The sequence below is a fragment of the Pangasianodon hypophthalmus genome, chromosome 16, assembly GCF_027358585.1.
Source record: "Pangasianodon hypophthalmus isolate fPanHyp1 chromosome 16, fPanHyp1.pri, whole genome shotgun sequence".
In the NCBI taxonomy this organism is placed as follows: domain Eukaryota; kingdom Metazoa; phylum Chordata; class Actinopteri; order Siluriformes; family Pangasiidae; genus Pangasianodon; species Pangasianodon hypophthalmus.
Window position 1 is genome coordinate 18,699,561 of NC_069725.1, and position 19,838 is coordinate 18,719,398.

General features: G+C 37.9%; 1 protein-coding gene across 7 annotated transcripts in view; it reads right to left on the reverse strand.

The window, feature by feature from the left end:
* Positions 1-19,838, reverse strand: part of plekhg5b (pleckstrin homology domain containing, family G (with RhoGef domain) member 5b) — a 66,930-nt gene that overhangs the window by 31,011 nt on the left and 16,081 nt on the right. For 5 of the 7 annotated variants that reach the window (XM_053240684.1, XM_053240685.1, XM_053240682.1 and 2 more), the window contains one exon: positions 19,093-19,169. In XM_053240684.1, coding sequence (XP_053096659.1) covers positions 19,093-19,169 — 77 coding nt within the window. Of the gene's footprint in view, positions 1-2,613; positions 3,402-6,370; positions 6,484-19,092; positions 19,170-19,838 lie in introns of those variants that run through there. The other 2 variants (XM_053240688.1, XM_053240687.1) reach the window with 2 other exon arrangements.

Below are 19,838 nucleotides of genomic sequence, written 5' to 3' on the forward strand. Positions count from 1 at the left end.
AGAGAGATAATGCTGTACTTCTGATTTAAGTGGACACGTTGTACAGCGCAGATTTATGTAAGAGGGGGCAGATGAAAGCGTTGATCTGGTCGCCAGTGGCGTAGGATCAAATGCAGTCTGCTAGCTCATCTTCACAGCCTGTTCAGCACACATCATCATCATTATTATATAACCTCCTTCTGCATGTGTGTGAATCAGCGTGTATCTAGCAGGTCCTGGAGTGTTTTATTCCTCTTGCGCTACAGTGATATGCCAATGATTCCAATTTTTAGCATTATTCTCACAAAAGCTATATTTTAATGCATATGACAGGTTATTTGGAATAGACATTTATTCCTGGAACTGGAAATGTTTACATATAAAGAGACTTTATTAGAATTAAATTTAGCAAATTAAATTTTATTACATAACATGTATATATTCTGTAGGTGATTTTAGTGTGGAAAAACTGAAGTGCTTCAGTTAAAAAGAAAGAAGCTTAGCAGTTTTTAACGCAAACAATAGCAGATGGGAATCGGTATTGGCTGATGCTCAAGATTTCAGTATCGATATCGAACAAGAGGTATCGTGCCATCTCTATTGTGCACTAATGGCTACTAATAACGCATATGTATGCTCACTTTAAGATGGGAGCAAGTCTCCTATCCCAATCTAGTTCTTATTACACAAACAAAATATGGATTTTGTATCTGGCTTTTGGATCCAACAGATTCAGAAGATTCCATATTTAGGCAAGAAGAAATTTGGAAACATACCCAACATGGCAGAGGTATCCACATTTTAAATAAAGTGAATCTTCGACTCTATGGACAAAAATGTCATGAGAGAAAGTAATGGAAGGAGGAGAAAGAAGCCCAGCATAGACACTAGTCCTTATTGGTTTATTAACTCGCAAAAGCATGCTCCATGACCTGAAATTGATAAAGGCTCACTCTCACAGGCCACATTGTGAGAAATGTATGCACCCAGAAAGTAACACTAACTCAATCAGAGCCAAAGAGAAATGCAGAGATCCTGAAGCACTCGGCCTGATTATTACAATACAGCACTTAATGAGAAAGACAACGTGAAGACACCTGTGTTGAGAAAAACCTTTGATGATGTATCATATATTGATAAACTACATTATGACTTAATGGCAGATATAAAGCTACATTAGAAATCTGAAAGCCATATCACGGACTGTAAATCTGAAACTAAAATCCACACAAAGTGAGGAGCTGGACTTTCAATCAATAGAGGAAGCACATTCAGTGCTCATGTTATACATTTATCAAAACAAACGCATCAAATGATGCATGCAGTCAAGAGATGGTGTAAAATTTTATATAATCCCATAGCACTGCTGAATTCTCAAATCTGATTGGTCAGAAAGTGTTGAATCAGTTTCTATAACAGCAACTCTGACAACAGCACTGACTACAAGAGAAAGCACTCACTGTACTATATTATCGTTTATGAAATTTCACAAAGAAAAAAAAAAATATATGCATTTTTGGAGTCTCCAGTGTCAGAGCTTCATAACAGTCTTAGGTAAAGTTCTCAGGACGGACGCCATACACGTTGTGGTTTCTTGGTAACATGTCAAACTGCTTTTTTTTTTTTTTTTCCTTCAACTATCTACAGATGTTATAAGTGATAACAGGAACTAACTTGTTTCGTGGATGTTCCACACCACTGAATGTACCTATAAATGGATTCAAAAGTACCATGTGTTGCTTTCATATATTTTTTAATATATAAAAATTGTAATCATTGGCAAATTGTTTACATCTTCTTCAGATTGTTCCTTTGGGGCAACTTCTAATGTTTTATCGAGTTCTATGTTATAACAGAGGTTTCCCTTTCAGAAAATAACTCTAAAGTAGAACACGTTTAGAAAGCTAGAACTCTTTGCCATCTGAAGAACCCCTGAGGAGAAAATTTTTTAAAGAGTGTAGTAAAGTAAAAGAGAGATTTCAAAAGAATATGTTGACTCTGAACATATGGGTGAGTGATAGAGCCAAAAAATATTTTATCATGATTCCCAAAATGATTGTACAAAAACTATATATATATATATATATATATATATATATATATATATATATATATATATATATATATATATATATATATATATATAATTAAGATTGCAAAAAAATTAAAAAATGCCAGAAAGTGTTGAATTAAAAAAGTCTAATGATTTAATGTCTACAATTTTTTTATAATTAAAAATAACAATAATTCCTACTTATAATAAATAAACAAATCTTTAAAACCTAAAAGGAATCTGTAAAAAAATTCACATACACAAATATAATACTCAAACAAGAAACATTTGAAAAAAAAAATGTAATAAGTGATTTGAAATATCAAATCAGCTGTTTCTAATAATTTGTCATTTTAAAAAAAAAATTAATTATTTTTTAAAAAGTGTGTTGTGACCCAACTTCTCACAATATCGATACTATATCATAACATTCAGCCCTATTTTAATCATATCGCTATTTCAGTCGGAAATAAGTGTATTACATGAATGACGTAATTTCCCTGGGAATATACACACACAAAAAAAAAATCAGCCATAAAAGTAAAAGTAAAAAACAAGTAAAAGTAAGTAAAAACTCTCACCCACTACAAAGATAGCAGACTGGATCTCTCTTTTTTTTTTTTTTTTTTAAACACAAACTGATCTCTGACTCCAGCACAGATTTAATGGTCCTTTAAATGCCTTCAGCTTATAAACTGCGACTACTTAAATCTAAACTGTGTAAATGTGTGAGCATGTGTGCGAGACAGACGTACACAGAGAAGGAGGCGGCTTACAGCACGGCTGTAAACGATTCACAGGAGTAAACGTCAGCATCCATGACTAAAGTGTGTGATGCAGACGAATACTGCTCGTTCTCTCTCTCACAAACACATACACAACACACCCACACACTTAAGCTTAGAATCATACTAGCTCACGAAAAAACTGATTCATCACACTCTTGCAAGAAATCCACACAAACAAAGATGTAAATATGATAAACTAAAGCCAACCACACACAAACACCATGGACAATTAGTCAGCCTGTTATGACACAATATTAGTGAAGACATAATGACTACCTTTTTTTTTCTGTCTCTCTCATCTACTGTTTTCACTGAGACAGATCCAGAAAAACACTTCAAGTGTTTAGTCGTAGACTCCACCAAGCATTGCCAATAAATTCTTTCCATTTTATACACACAAGTCATTTGAAATACGCAACAAATAGATATAAGAATGCTAGAAATTCAACACAAATTCCTTCCATTAGATTCCTACACATGGAAGTTGCTTGGGTAAAAGCTTACTTGTGGACAAATTTATGTTAAGTACAGAAAGGACAAGTGATAAAAGGAGACTCTAGACAACTTATTTTTAACATTCAGGATTGTAACCCCCTTTTTTTTTCTTAATTTTTAAAAATTTTATGATGCCTGTAACTAAGGATCTTGACCAAATCTCACAAAAGATATAACTGTCTGAATTATATACCTTCAAGTAAACCAGAGAAGGATCTAATCTACTTTACAATCACATGGGCTCGGTGGCAGCGTGGCAGGAGGTTCATGTCTGGTCTATTTAAAAAAAAAAAAAAAAAAAAAAAAAAAAAGCGGCAAAGACTGCCTTCGATTAACTTCCTTCTCCACAATTTGTTTTGCATTCACTCGTTAAGTGGGCCTAAAAACAGAAAGCCCTATAATAGCTAGTCTTCTGAAGCAAGCTGTGGGTCTGTGTGGTTTGGCAAATGGTTTTGATGGAGACATGAAAGCACTTAACATGTTAATGAGCTTATCCACATCAACACGCAAAAATAGAGTGGAACGCAAGCTCTGACGCTAGTCTTCAAGGAAAAACTGACTTTGAGTTATGAGCTAGTGGGCAGACAACAAGCATGGGGGCTTAGAAAACAAATGCATGGTTTTTAATGATTTAGCTATAAAGAACAAGGACAGTTTAAAGAGCTTATGGAATATTAAGCGTATTTATTTTTTGTTATTTATATACATCCAATTTATCTGATTTTTTTTTAAAGAAATGAGACTGAAATGAGTTAATAGTCCAATGGCTGCTGGATATCCTCAATATTTAATAATTAGTGAGGTTCCCTTCTTCCATACTTCAAGATAAAAACCCTGTTCCAACCCAAAACAGTCACCAAAGATACAAATAACCTGAGATCTTTACATCGAGCCCTAGCATTATTTCCAAGCCTAGCTACATATTAACCTCACAATTGTTGTAGACATATCTCAGGGCGGCATCCAGATGCTCGGTCTTGTAAAGCATTTGATTAAAAGAAAGAGTAATACACCACAAGGAGCGAGTTCCTGAATGAGCTGATGACACACCTCTGAGAGACACCACTGGGTTTTCCCAGAATTACATGCTCTACTAAACACATGAAAAGCCACTGCTTCATAAAACTGACTCATATCAACCCACGGAGTCTTCCTTTTGGGTTGGATTCCTCCTCTTTTTCAGAAAAGGTGTATTCATAGACTGGATTAGTCACATCTATGACACTCATCACATCAGGTCAAAACCTGACAGGTGTGGTGTAATATCAACAATGGACAACAGAAGGAGTTTCCCCAAAACAAATGGGGGGGTTAGTCAGCTGTACTTTGTGACCTTATATTTACTATAAAACAAAATTCAAATGCACAAAAATATAGCTGTGATGAGACACTAGTTCTTGATGGCCAATAAAAAAAAAATTAAAACTGTGTAATGTCTGTATCTGAATCTATTTAGTGCTCTAAATATCCATATCTGTATTCAGATTTAAACCCAAAGAGGGTATGGCCCAAACCAGAAGGTTTTTTTTTTTGTTGTTGTTGTTTTTTTCATCCAATTAAATACTAACCCTACCACTATGCCTAAGGAAACACAGGAAAACACTGGAAAAACCCCACAAGTAGAAATGCCAGCATTGTTTCTCAACCTCAGCTACATCACTCCAGTTCATAATTGGTCTCAACCAGACGTGTGGGCGGTTTTTCAATCCTGTTCACGCAGTTGTTATTTTTGTTTGCACCTACCTGCGATATTTTCTAACAAATTTAGTTGGTTCTATTTCCCAAAATATAATCAAACTAGCAGCCTACTTGAAACCAACGTGGCCCTGACCGGGCAGTTACTAAGGATAAATGAATAAATGCATCACGTTTATCTTTCTTTGTCTAGCACCCTTCATATCTGACTGCTCACACTCGCATGCAAGTAAAACCTCCTGTGGGACCCCAGTCCTGGTGCATACCTCTACTCTCAAGCAGATGCTCTTAAAAAAAAAAAAAAATGTTTTTTAAATCTGCGTGTATCTGTATTCGTTTATTCTGTTCATTCTGAATAATATATTCTTATTCTGTCACATCTGCAGATGATAAGGATGGCACACTGGTGTTACTGCCTCACAGGTCCAGCTTCCCGGTTTGATCCTAAGCTCGGATTACTGTCTATGCGGGTTTTCTCTGTGACATTAAGGGTTTTCTGGGATTGGCTATGCTAAACGGTCTCCAGATGTACCCCAGATGTGAACGAGTATACATGGTGCCAATCCAGGGTGCATTTCTGTCTCACACCCAGTGTTCTGGATACACTGCGACCTTGACCGAGATAACGTGGATACTGAAGATGAATGAATGAGTTCAAACTATGCTTCTTTAACCCCTATCAAAATTAACTTTTTTCTCAATCAAAAACATTTTAGAGTCTTGATTTGATCAGCATTACTCATTTACGATACAACTGAATAATCAGATAGCCGTATTGGTGATCAGAAACACTTCACTGTGGTTAGAGTGGACATCCTGGAAACTTGAGGAGTGAATGATTTCCACATTCATCATACATTGTCAACGGCAGCGGATGACAGTAGCCTAGTTTCCCATAAAACATTCTGCAAGTGTGTGTTTCAACATGTAGTGCAAACACTTATCTGGAACACCACACACCCATCTGAAACAGCATAGTCTGTCAACTTTTCACAACTACCTGTTACACAGTCTGGGATAGATCAAAATCATAAAAGAAAATCTAAGTCGAATATACAAACCTAGTTACAATATATACGAATAAGTTTGACTGGGCTTAAACTCCACCTGTTCAAAAACAGTTAATAAACAAACACAACCATATTCAAACATGTAGCCATAGAAACTGAAAATCGTGTCACAAATCGTTTTACAACCAGTCACATCCCCTGTGACCGCCGTCCAGTTTCCAGTAACCACCATTTCCAAAACAAGACATTAAATATGATCCAGCTGTGTCCATTTAGAAGCACAGATTTTCATGTCGTGTCCCCAGAGAAAAAGTGGAGAAAAAGGAATCAATCACAGAAAGTAGACTCACCTGCAGTTCTTACTCTCTCAGCTCAGCTCAACTCAGAGGCAATCAAACAAACTGAGAGCTGAGCGCATTGACTCGGGCTCCTACAGCCCACTGTGACGCAACACAGCTATCCATAGCTTGAGGGGAGGAATGGAGCCGAGAAGGATAGCGGGTGGGAGAGACAGACAGAAGGAAATAGAGAAGAAGGGAGGGAGAAAGCGAAATACAAACCAGAGGAGTAAGGGGAAACAGCAGAGGAAAAAGTAGATCAGAAATTTAAGAGAGGCAAAGAGAAATAAACACCAACCCTTTCAGGGAAATGACAGGTTACTTTCCCATAATTTGGAAATGTGTAAAATACCCTTCTACTTTTGAATTTTTAACAAGCTCTTTCTACTTTTATTTAGCAGGATATTAACAGTCTGGAGCCAAGGTCAATTTGTGAGAATGCAATAGGGAAAAAGTAAGTGGGGGCATTTACATTGGCAAGTGCAGAGAATCTTTGGTAGTTGATATAGGAAGCAGATGTGAAATATGCAGATGCTGGAGGAAAACAAAGGCATGAATCTTAGGCCTGAGATCTCCTGTTTAGCTCCTGTTCCTGTTGTTTCTAAAGAGACAAAAAGACAGTGATAGAAAATAGGAGAAGGGCTGTTTCAAGTCTTACAATTCCACATCCAGCCCAGACCTGCTCTCTCGCCCTATTCGGTTTGACATGTTCAAACTGCTCTCCTTACACATCACGGTCTGTTACGTTACCAAGAAGTTTGCCAGAAGCTTCTTCAGGCCATATCTGTCAGACTCACCCATGTCTCAATACTTAGATCAGCTTATACATTTAAACCAGCAAATGCAGCATACTTTTCCATACATCTGATCTGCACTACACGACAGCCGTTACATGACAGAAAGAGAGGCCCAGAGATGGACAGAGAAAGAGAAAAAGGCCTCTGTTGCTCCTGCAGCTCCTCACCTGTGGCAAGCAGACAAACACTTGTGTTTGTGCTCCTCCCGAGCTCTGCAGATTGCACGTCATCCTATGTGTGCATATGCGAAATCTGTGTTCAGTCCTCTGAGCTGGTGTACATCCAGTCCCCTGGTCTGAGAGTTTGTGTGTGAATATATGAGAGTGTGTGCAGTCAGCTTCTCTGTTCAGAGATATCGAAGCTTATCTGATTGGCGAGAGGCGAGGCTTATGCAGGAAAGAAAGGGAGAAAATCATGTTTGCTCAGTTATTTTTTTTTTTCACCCAATCTGTAGACACATGTTTTTTTTTCCTTTCATGTTTCTGATAGTTTCTCAACACAGATTAATATCACTAGTGCAATTGTGCAACACAAGCAGGAAAAAGAAATAATAAATAAAGGTTCCACTGGCACCAAAGGATAAAGACAGACATGTGAAGAGAAGATGTTGCAGGGCTGAAAACAAGAAAAACACACACACACACACACACACACTAAAGAGAGACAGAGAACACAAACAGGACACTAACATATTGCTAAACTACCTCAGTTGTTCACCACTTATAACCATTCTCATTAAAATAGCCATAAGTTCCTAAGTCCAACCCCATGGTAAGTCCAAGTCCAATGGGTGGGAACTGGTGAGGAAAATATATTTCAAAAATAAATAAAATAAATTGAACGACAAGTAAAGTAGAATCAGGTGTTGTGGTTAATTATTGTAACAAACATGAATAAACCCCATATGGAACATAAGAAGAAATACAGTTTCTGAAAGCAGCTTGTATCTTTACTTTGATGGTAGATCTCCACTGAGTTCTTACCCTTAGATAACAAAGGAGAATCCACAATTTGAGAACACTGTTTGGAATTCATATTCCCAAATTTAGTCTTAGATTCTGGTCTATTATTCATTTACAATCAACTTCTGCTGAACCAGAAATTCTCAAACAAAAGTAAAGGAAAAATCCACCCTGAATGACCCTGAACACCTTTTTTTTTTTTTTTTTTTAAGATGGTTTATTTTCACTTTGCCTAACAGTTTCCTATATTACCCACGATGCTGTGCGACTACCTGCTGATAGCGGTGCTGGTGTGATTTAGCCCTCACTTCATGTCTACCTAAAAAGAGTGATGCAGCGGTGCTTTAGTCCTTTAGTCTGTCCAGCTCTCTCACCTTCTCATCTGTACACTCTGTTCAAAGAGATCAGCTTCCAAATCTTCAACTTTCATGCTAATACCACCTTCAGTGCCATCATGCTCATCAACACTAACTGAGTCTCTGCCATAACTCTGATTCTGTATCAGATTTCTCATTAATATGGCACGCATCCAGTAATTTCTCATAATGAAGATACATCAGCCCAGAAATTAGCACTGGAATCAATAAGCACATCAGAAATATTTCAATGCAAACATATTTAATGGGTTTCAGGGTGGACCTTTCCTTTACCTGTATTCATTAGAACACAAAAGGCAGAAACAAACTATAAATCAGTACTTAGAGGTTTACATTAAAGGCGCCTGAATGATTGACTGGACCAACCATCTAATGTGTTAGACTGGAATAAACTCTGGATGATGGCTGATTTCCAGGAACAAATCTTGGAACCTTCATCTCTACTCCTCATTGCTACAGTATTTACTAGCTAATGCCAGGAGCCAGTCTGCTCAAGTGTATTACATGACCCAGTCTGCATTTCTCCAGCTCCTACACATGTATTTATTAGGATATAAAAGGCAGAAGCAAACCTTGGCCGTGAAACTGTAGAGTTATGTAGGTGATGATCAGAGTCGCTACCAATCAGATGCTCTGCCCATTTGTCATTTAAAGTAATCCAAGCTGAGCCTTGCTCAAGTCGGCCACAATTTGTTTCGTAAATAAGAAAAACAAATAATTGAAGAGGTGGGCTGCAAGGTTAGAGGGGGCAACGCAACCTGGACAGAACAATCCCTGATCCTCCCACCCCCCAGTTTTTCACAATTAAGCAGACCTATATTTAGCAGCTACATGATTATCCCAAAGGATTTGATTCTTAAGAGCAAAGTCATTGCATGGATAAAAGCAGGGGTGAGGATGCTTTTCAATCTGACCCTGGCATTAACCCCCAACCTCAGCAGAATATCATCACACTGATCGAACGGGATGAACTCAAAGGAGAAGAGGAAAGGGCATAGTCAGGTTTAGGAGTAACACTGCCCATGCCTCCCCCACCATTCCCTAATGGCTGGGGATCTAAAGGACATTCACTCCATTTAAGTCAATGGGGATTAAAACCTGAGAGTTCTTTAGAACATGTTTATTCTTTTAAAATGCCAGCAACATACAACTGGGTCCAATACTACAAACTGTGTTTATTTCACCAATTAGAAAAAAATGAAAACATGTTTAGCTGTCCGAGAAAGCCTCATATGAAGTTAGAATATGTGTGGAAATCAGAAATTTCTCAGAAATCAGAAAACTCCCATGGTACAGTTTTTGTGGCAGTGTGGGAAAACCATCGGATGTTACTGTGACTGATGCCAAAAATGACAAAAGATTCAGTTTTGACCGAAATTGAGTTTTTCTAACAAGAACATACTCTGACCCCTCAACTTTAAGAAAACATTTTACCAAAATGATATTCTTTTGGTTCCTTTCTAACCTTGCCATGGCTTTCTTCATGCAAAGTTTACCTAAAGATGACTAAACTCTTGCTAGCTAAGTGTGATTTCCTCACACAGTGCATGTCACACTTTAAACAAGTTGTTGGATAGTTATGTGCCACAGCAAAATGGACATAAGCCTAATCAATTCAGTCTGTAATTAAATAAAGGCTGTTGTGGGGGCTCCTGAGTGGCGCAACAGAAAAGCATTCAGCATGAGCTCGAATCTTGTGGCCAGGAGTCTAAAAGAGCAAAACTGGCCGTGCAGTCTTGATCTTTGTGAGTTCATGCATGGAGAAGATAACTAATTTCGCTTTCCTTGGATTATACAGTGTTACGCTGCCCTGTGATGCAGCATGAGCAGCAGTTTGAAAAGATGATTGTACATGTACAAACTGTACAGATGACAGCAGACCATGTTTTAAAGTGTTTAAATGACCTAATAAGCAGAGAGTAGAACCAAGAAATTTAGCCAATAGAATGAAAAGTGAGAGAGTGAACCAGTGATTATTTCCCCAGCAATGGTTTTACCACACCATTGCGTGAAAAGAAATCAGTTGAGAAAAGAGATGACTCATCGCCATCATTGGCTTGTGTTTAAATACTTTTACTTCAGGTAACGAGACCGAAACTGATGTGGGTAATACTGAATATCAAAGTGAAAACTATTTTCCCAATGTAAACTTTTAAATCTTTAAAATTTGACAGTAATGTTGTTTTTCCATAAGCAGATTAGGTTATAAATGTAGGGATACGTGTGGCATCTTTCAGTGGAATTGGAATGAAATTGAAATGAATTTATATGCAATCTTCTCCTTTTTCACTTTTGAGAGATTCTAAAATGCTACAACTTTACATTTCAGTAAAAAGAAGAGAAACATATTTTAGCTGAGGAAATCTTGTATTTTTCAGAACTAGCAAAAAATATCAAAAGTTGACCATGTGAAGAGTTTTTCCAGTCTGCCACACATATTTCAATCAAATCTTACATACGTTTTCATTATACGGTGTTCATTTCAGTCTTCTCTTTATGACTAATACATGAAACTGACTAAATTAGTATGATCTCTATGCAGCACCATCACTACAAAATATCAACAAAGAAGAATGAACATGTGTGTCTCATGTGTACCAATTTAAACCCTACAAAGGTTGAACAAGGAAGAGCTGCAGGAGGATGGCCTGAAAATACAGTAAATAATAATTTCCTTAACGGTCGCTTGTTTTGCCATGATAATATAAAAGAATTTCAAACTTTGTCGAGTACACATTACTCCTGTCATGCTTTTCTCCGCTGCAAGCAAGTATTTCCTGATCCATGAAGACAGTAAAGACGGAAAAGGTGCATCACTCAGGAACTGCCAGGAATTCCCCTGTTTTATTTTTCATAGCATGCTGGCAAGTCACGTCTATATTGTGTATATTTATGGAAAGATTAACAGCAGTCCAAATCTTATCTTTCACACATAGCTTGTAGCTTGACCATGACTGCCACATACGCTGCCATCTGGTCACCCAAACACACTGTATCTTCACAAGCAAAAACAAGATAATTCCAGAAGACTACTATTTATAGGGAGAAAAAAAACATATTGGTGTATACTTGGGTTTAATTTTATATCCTTTCATTCAGTAGCATAGAATATAATAAGCAGCTTCCCCATACATAAACGGGAAGTAATGCCTCGCCTTGTTCAACTTTTTCAGGCAATTTGGGATAAATACATCTCAGACTGTTCTTCACCTTGTGAGAGTTACTTCCCACGCGTAAGGCTTATAAATGTAATATAGCACAAAATCATCTTATAAATCAATGTTATTCTTAGTATGCCATCTCTGCTAAAATATAAATGTATATAGGTGGTCTCACAGAATAAAAACACACAAAAAAAAACAAACAAACAACAAAAACCAAACTGAACCTTTAACTAGCCAAACTAGCTAATTTTGTTTGCTGGAGGCTTTGTCTTTGTTTTAATTGTATAACACTATGAGACACTCACTGATTGATATTAAACCATTGGAGAGATTATCGACGGTGTCAAAATACGCAAGTGTATCATCAGCATATGACTGATAAGATAAATGTCTCACTCAAGTTACGCGATTGCACTATTTTTAGCTAGGGTCAAGTGCTCACTTTCTTGTTTATACGGAGGTGCTGACTAACTGACCTCTATTTTATAAATTCTCCTAAAACAAACAATTGTGATTAAATCAACAAGAAGAGCCAGAAAGAGAAATACAGAAAGTCTAAACAACTGCAATTTTAGATGGCTGATCCAGCTTCCAAGGAAGCAATATTTGGCAGTCTGACAACTCCCTACCACTCCCTACCGAAGCGACTCAGAACTTGCTTAGACACATCGCTAGTGTTATCTGGAACCACTTTGGTTTATACTTTGCTCTAATGACGCTTATGTTTTAATATCTTGCATCATGCCGTTAGAAACACAGACGATAATTATTCTGTGGAAAATGTGGGAGTGAAGAAGTAAAAGTATGGAAAGCTCAATAAAATCTTGGTTTCCAGTGTAAAATGTCACACTGACCTTTACATGACCCAAAGTCAATATCATGCTCTAACTTCTTTACTCCTACCTTAATGTTCTTGAGGCTAAGAAAGTATGCATACTCAAAAGCACCCATTCTGACTTCCTCTAACCTAACAGCCTTGACATATGATTCATAAAAATGATTCATGTCGCATTTATAAAACATCGTTTTATCATAATTAGCATAATCCCTGCACCCATCGCTGCTGCTGTCCTCTCACTTCACTCCTTCACTCTCTAAATGAATGGCAAAAACTCATCAAACTAATGCAAAAGCCAGTCAACATCACTGACTGTTGTGTAAAGATGATTGATGTCCTAACATTCCTGCAGGCAGAATCAAAGGCTTTCTTTCTTCCAGTACTGGAAAAGCATTAGCTAATTTTAGGCTATGAGCCTGATGTCCAATTCAGCCTCTCAGTCAAAAATGCACAGAACCACAGTTCCGGTCCTGGCAGTAGTAGGACCATCTTTCTCTGACAGCCAATCCATAATACAATGTTGAAGTCATAATCCCAATCTTCTCCAGCCAATCGTCTGGCCTCTTGTTCGCTTATTTTAACATATGAACCCTTGGCATGTCTAAATAAAACGGATTTATAATGTTCTGGTTATGGCATTACAAGCAGCAGGGAATATGGGCATTGCATCCAGCTAGGACCAAAGCCCAGATCCTACTGTTCAGGTGGAGATGGAAAAATAGAAATAAAAGCAACATGTCCATCAAAGAAGTGTGCTCCTAGATGTGGTATCATCTATACCTCCTAATCACATTTTTGTTCTTTCTGGTGTTTTGTTTACACCATTTTCGTCCAGTTTAATCATAAATATCTCCCCCATGACATGACAGCTATGAATAAGGGAGGGTGAGTGTTAGCATTTGCATTCTCTGAGACACTTGAAGCTACTGCATCTTTCCAAACTGCTACTCGTGCTACATCACAGGGGAGCTGAACATACTCGGAGGAAAGTGCTATCTACCCTCTTACGCATGCATGAGCTCACAGACATCCAAGATTGGCTAGTGTTGCACTGACTGATAGGGGACACAGTTATGCCAATCATCCCACCCCACAGAGCTTGGCCAATTTTGCTCTCTTGGCCATGCCATCGTCAGGATTTGAACTCTCAATCTCCTGACAGTGCCACACTAGGCACCTTGCACACACAAACAGACACTCATTCCTACCTAGGGGCAATTTAATGTCACCAATCCACCTATTTGCTTGTATTTGGGAGGTGGAAGGAATCCAGAGAACCTGGAGGAAACCTAAGCTGGCACAGGGAGAACACACAAAACTCCATACAAACAGGATCAAATTGGTGATCGTTGAGGTGTAAGGCAGCAAGGCTACTCTCTGCACCACCGTCCATTTTCAGTGAGCCTGTGCCCACTGTAGCCTCAGATTTCTGTTCTTGGTTGACAGGAGTGAAACCCAGCAGGGTCTTCTGCTGCAGCATCTCAAGATTTGACATGTCATGCATTCTGAAATGCTTTTCTACTCAGCACAGTTGTAAAGAGTGGTTATTTGTGTTACTATAGCCTTGCTCTCAGCTTGAACCAGTCTGGCCATTCACCTCTGACCTTTACTTTTTTGCACCATTCTGTGAAACCTCCAGAGACTGTTGTGCTTGAAAATCCCATGAGATCCTCAATTTCTGAAATACTCAAAGCAGCCCATCTGGCACCAACAACCATCCTACAGTCACTGAGATCACTGCCCCATTCTGATATTTAATATGAATATGATTCAACTGAAGCTCTTGACATGTATCTGCATGTTTTTATGCATTGCCCTGCTGCCACATAACCAGGTATTGGCCGAGCTTCAAACGGGGAACCATAAAACATAGACAACTTTCAAAAGGACTTATCAGAAGACTGATACTTCTGGTGGCTTTAGGTAAGTTATTGTTATTCTAGCATATGTATTGCACTGATACACACTGTACAACAATTGCTTATAATAAAGGTGAAAGAAATTAGCTTGTATTAAAGATTTGTGTTTGTGTAGGATTACAGTATGGCTTGTAAATGTGGGATTTAGCCAGAAAAATATTGAGCTTAGAAGCTGGAAAACTGGACATATTTGAATATGAATTCTGTATATATGAATTATATACACGTTACATTAAATAAAATTGGTGTACATAATTCAAATAAACAGAATTCATATTCAGATACTTTTGTCAGAGTCCATGTTGCATAGAAAAACAAGTCATGTTTTTCTAGTTCAACTCTTTTTGGTGTGACGGCAATGCTTACCATGCATACACTCATCTCTGTCGTTTACATACAGAGATTACTTATCTCCTGTGAATCTGGCATAATCATTACAGACGTCATCCAGCAACGTCACTTAACAGACATACTATATGCCTGGAAATCCTATTCTTTATCATATGCAGTCATACTCTGTCTGTCTTCACCTGAGTCACCTTGAATGTAATAGGGTGTCCTCCCACACCCCAGACTCACCTGTCAGACTCCTGAAACGGACACCTTGAAAATTTTGCAAAATCTGTCATGTATCTATGCCAGTGAAAGCAAATCAGCGTGGATGAGCGGATGTTTTAAGCTTCACGCCAACTAACCCACCTACACAACACACCTCTGCTGAGAAACTGATAGGGATTCCAAGAAATGGCTAGAAGCACTTCCCTGTAACCCTGAAAAGTCATGGATCATCATGTGATAAAGAGGAGGCGGGGGTGTAAGCAAATAAGAAGGTAAGTGACAAATGGTAGGAGGGAATAAATCTCACACACTTCTGTCTCAAACAAAAACACAGACACACACACACACGCACGCACGCACGCACACGCTGGCAGCACTTTGTATTGGGCAGGGCGGTTTGTCATAGCAACACAAATGCAAACACACCCTTGTGGCGTTGTCTGGTCCTGTTGTGCGTTGAGGGGAAGTGATTCTCTGAGCATGCTCAGACTGGCCTTACCTGCACTCACACAGATACACAGAAGTGCTGCCTACCAATCACATCCATTGCTCACACATTTTGCTACTTTTTTCCCCCTCAATAAAGTAACAATTTTAAGGGAGCTACTAATTCATGTACATGCGCAGTGTCCTTAATGTCTCACTCCAACTTGCTGGAAATACTGGAAATACATTTACCTTATTTATATACCCGAAATGTATGGAGGTGAGTCAAATGAAAACCTTAACAGGAGGGCTGGGCAATATGACGATGTATATCGATATCGTGATAAATCATGTCATGATACACTTTTCTGAGATATCGTAGGTATTGTGAGATCTCTTTCAAACTTTTTTAATAGCAATGATAAATTCTGATTGGAAGCAGCTGACCTGATTTATCTTAACCCCTATTTAATAGTGCAACTCAAGATTGAATGGATTTTTTTTTCTAGAGGAAAATCTGAACTGAAATGGAAATTTACATATAAAAAAATGATACATCTTTGTGACATCTATTTGCAATAAATAATGCAGAAAGATGATGATTTTCATTTGACTCGCCCTCTCACAAAATATTTCAGATGAAACTATTAACAGTGCTGGAAAAATGACATGAGCAATATAAATGATAACGACTGCACATGACTTTTTTTTTCGAGCTATTTAGACTGGCTATTGAGAAAGTTCCACTACATTAGAAGAGGGAGATCAAGGCTTGAAATTACTGCAAATGGAGTTTGTGTATGCTGCATTAGACTTTGCTGGGAAGTGGGATGACTCAGAATTACATTATTTTCTAACTCCATGAGTTCAAGCTACAAAGTGGGGAAAAAAAAACCATGAACACCTCCATGTTTGGTTTTTGTTAGCAACAAGCTAGTGAGCCAACTGTGATGAGGCATGTATAAATTTTCCCTCATCAAAAGGGTGAACTGTATAGCCAGCATTATAGATTTAACAAGTGAATATGTCTGTATGTTGATTGATCTAAAGCAATTACATGTATATACACAGTATAACTTGTTTAAAAACTTGTTTGAAAGCAAGATGTGTTATTTTGTTAACTGCTGATGCTGTGTACAGCCATGTGGATTTGGCTTGGATTCACTTGCTTAGTGTTGAGGAGTTGAGGAGCCCGTCCTGAGTTCCTGAGTAGGAATTCCAAGTTGAGGGGACCGTGTGTGTGTGTGTGTGTGTGTGTGTATTCAAACTGACATGAAGGGAAAACACACAAACACTGAGGTTGCTTCAGGTCCAATGCTCTTGCCATTTTGTATCTTTGTTATTAATTATTAGTCCTGCATAGTTAAGCAAAGGCACAGCACAGTCACAGCTTCAGGCCAAACGAAGTAACCACGAGCATCTAACACATGGGCACACAATGTAGCACACACGTGTTAACTTGCATGACTATCTCCCCCTAGTGGCCAAGAGTTGGGACAGCAGATTTTAAAAAAAAAAAAAAAAAAAGAAAAGAAAAGAAAAGAAAAAGCACGTTTTATTCTGTTTATCAAGACATTACATCAATATTCTAGGCTCCATCAGATTGCAGGATGCTTCTAGAAAACAAATAGTTCAACATTAAGCACTCTTAGATGATGGACCTTATTGTACATGTTGTATATGACTGCTGATTTTCAATTTACCAGTTATAGTATATTTTAAATTAAGGAAACTAGCTCAGACTGCTCCATCTTTGTGCTGCTGCTACTGAAACACACCCTGCTGTCATAATAGCTTTATAGATTGACATATATTAGAATTTCCTAGACTTCTGATTGCCAAATCTTGAAAATGAGCCAACACTCTTCATACAAACTGACAGAATTTGAGCCATTTTGCCGAGAAGAGTGACACTACAAAATTTGGAAGAGTTCAAGGGGGGTGAATAGCTATGCACTTATGATTAGAAGTCACACCATCTAAGTTAAAAAACAACTCTGTCTGAACCACCTCTGATCCCAGAAAAGTTTTCTGCTCTACTCAACATTTATTTTTGGTACACTAGTGGATAACTGATTCGACTCTGAATCAGCTTAACCACAGGAAGTGAAACAAACATAGTATGTATTTTTTTTTTTAAGCTGCGAGTTGCTACAGTGACCCACAGTGCACAAATTGAGCAGAGCTATAGTGCTGAATGAAATGAAATTCCATGTTCTGGATATTTGGACTGACAAATAAAAAGAGAAAAATGCTAGACGTGTTTCCATTTATTTACATTTCTATAGCACACCACCATGTCCAGCCGATTTTTAGGATTTCTATGCACACTTGGCAAAGGTTTGTTTACCTCTTTCCATTGCCAGATTTCTTAACAATGAATAACAAAGTTTTAGGACATTTAAGCCCTACATGCCCCTTGTTTTAAGCCAACGTTTTTTGCTTTGTTTAAAAATGTGCAGTGTGAAACCAATCCAAACCAAATACCAAACCAACTGTATCAGTTTCGCTCTGATTCAGACTCAACAAATGGACTAACAGGTGAATAATGAAGCCTAGTGATGAATACACACTTTCAGCTATTACATAGCTCGCTAAGAACGTATAAAAAAAAAAAAAAAAAAACAGTGAAATGACTTTTAACTTGCAAAATCTCTGTTACCCTTAGTGAACCTCTCCATAAGTTCTTTATGTACAGAAAATAGAAAAGGTCCATTTTACATTTTTACTAAAAGTGCACTGATATCTACTTTTCCCAACATGAAACAGTATGGATTCCTTCCCCTTATTCTCTCTCCTTTTTTCCCTTATTAACATCACGAGGGGAAAAAAAGAGACGCTGGTGAGGGAATGATTGTTTAGAGGTGCTATAACGGAAGTGAGAACAGGAAATAACTTATGTCTTGTGGACATTCCACTACATCAAATATAACTATGAACATTCAGAAATCATGATGTGCTGTTCATCAGTGAATTAAAATTGTAATTGTTGGCTGCTGCTGTGGTATGTGAGGAATAAAACACTTCATGAGGTGAAACAAAGGAACCTAACTGTGGAGATATAAATAAAAAGTAATCTAAAATATTTAAGTTGATACATTACATACATTGTCTCCTCGTGACTCTTACTATCCTTAGTTTATGCAAAACAAAAAATTAAATTAAATTAAAATTAAAATTAATTAAAATTAAATTAAATTATAGGCTCAACAATAAATAAATCATTTAAATTCAAAAGCAAAATATTTCACAAGCCTACTGTGTATATAACAGCTTTATTTTCTGTCCAGAATTTTCAGCCTGCTTTCCTTTCTCTGTACTTTCTCATCTGATGAAGTGGTTCTTGACGGGAACAGAGGAAAGAGAGAAAGGGGAAGAGAGAGAGAGAGAGATAACAGAACACTCTCTTACACACACACACACACACACACACACACACACACACACACAGGAAGGCTAACTTTGTGAGAAATACTGTCCACTGCCCAATGAAATACTGTCCACTGTTTATTAGTAATAAAGCCATGACTCACCACACACACATAGATGGCAAAAGTCAGCGAATGAGAGACTGACTGTGTGTGTGTGTGTGTGTGTGTGTGTGTGTGTGTGTGTGTGTGTGTACGTGGTAATAATTCAGCCAGGACCCTCCACAGAGCTGTGTAAAGAATGTGAGTCCTGTCCAGCTCTTACCTTGGAGGCCCGACGGCGCTCACTGCAGTCTGGATGCTGACACTCCACACACTCCTCCTCCTGGGCAGCCTTCTCATCTGGAACAATACAGCAAGTGATGTCGTTAATTCAGTCGGCGTTAAATCAGTGGGGCACACACGCGCACACACAGAGCACACAAATACGTACGCATACTGGAATACATGCCATTAAAAGCAATGGGGGGAACAAGGAGAGCGCAATGACATTTGATTATCAGATCAAAAAAGAAACAGGTCATTATAGACTAAATAAAGGCCCAAGTAAGGATTGCAGAGTGAATAAGGGTCGGTGTTGGAGGAGGAAGGATTAAAGGAAGATTAAAGAGGGAAACAAGAATAAAAAAAAGATAGGAAGTCTAAAACAGTGTGGCCATCCAGCTTCTGGGGAAGGACAAGTCCAAATCAGTTAAATTCAATTCAATTTTATTTTATTTGTATAGCACTTTTAATAACAGACATTGCCACAAAGCAGCTTTACAGAAATCCGGATATAGATTCAGATCTCTGATGAGCAAGTCAGAGATGACAGCGGCGAGGAAAAACTCCCAACATGGCACAAGAAAGAAATCTTGAGAAGAACAACAGTCAACTGTATACTCTAAAGTGGTATAAAAATAGCTCTAAATATTTTGAAAGGATGATCAGCATGATGAGCATCAAGGTATTTATGATTACAGCAGAAGTTACAAGTAGGTGCAAGCAGATACAAGTATCCCAGTGAGATTA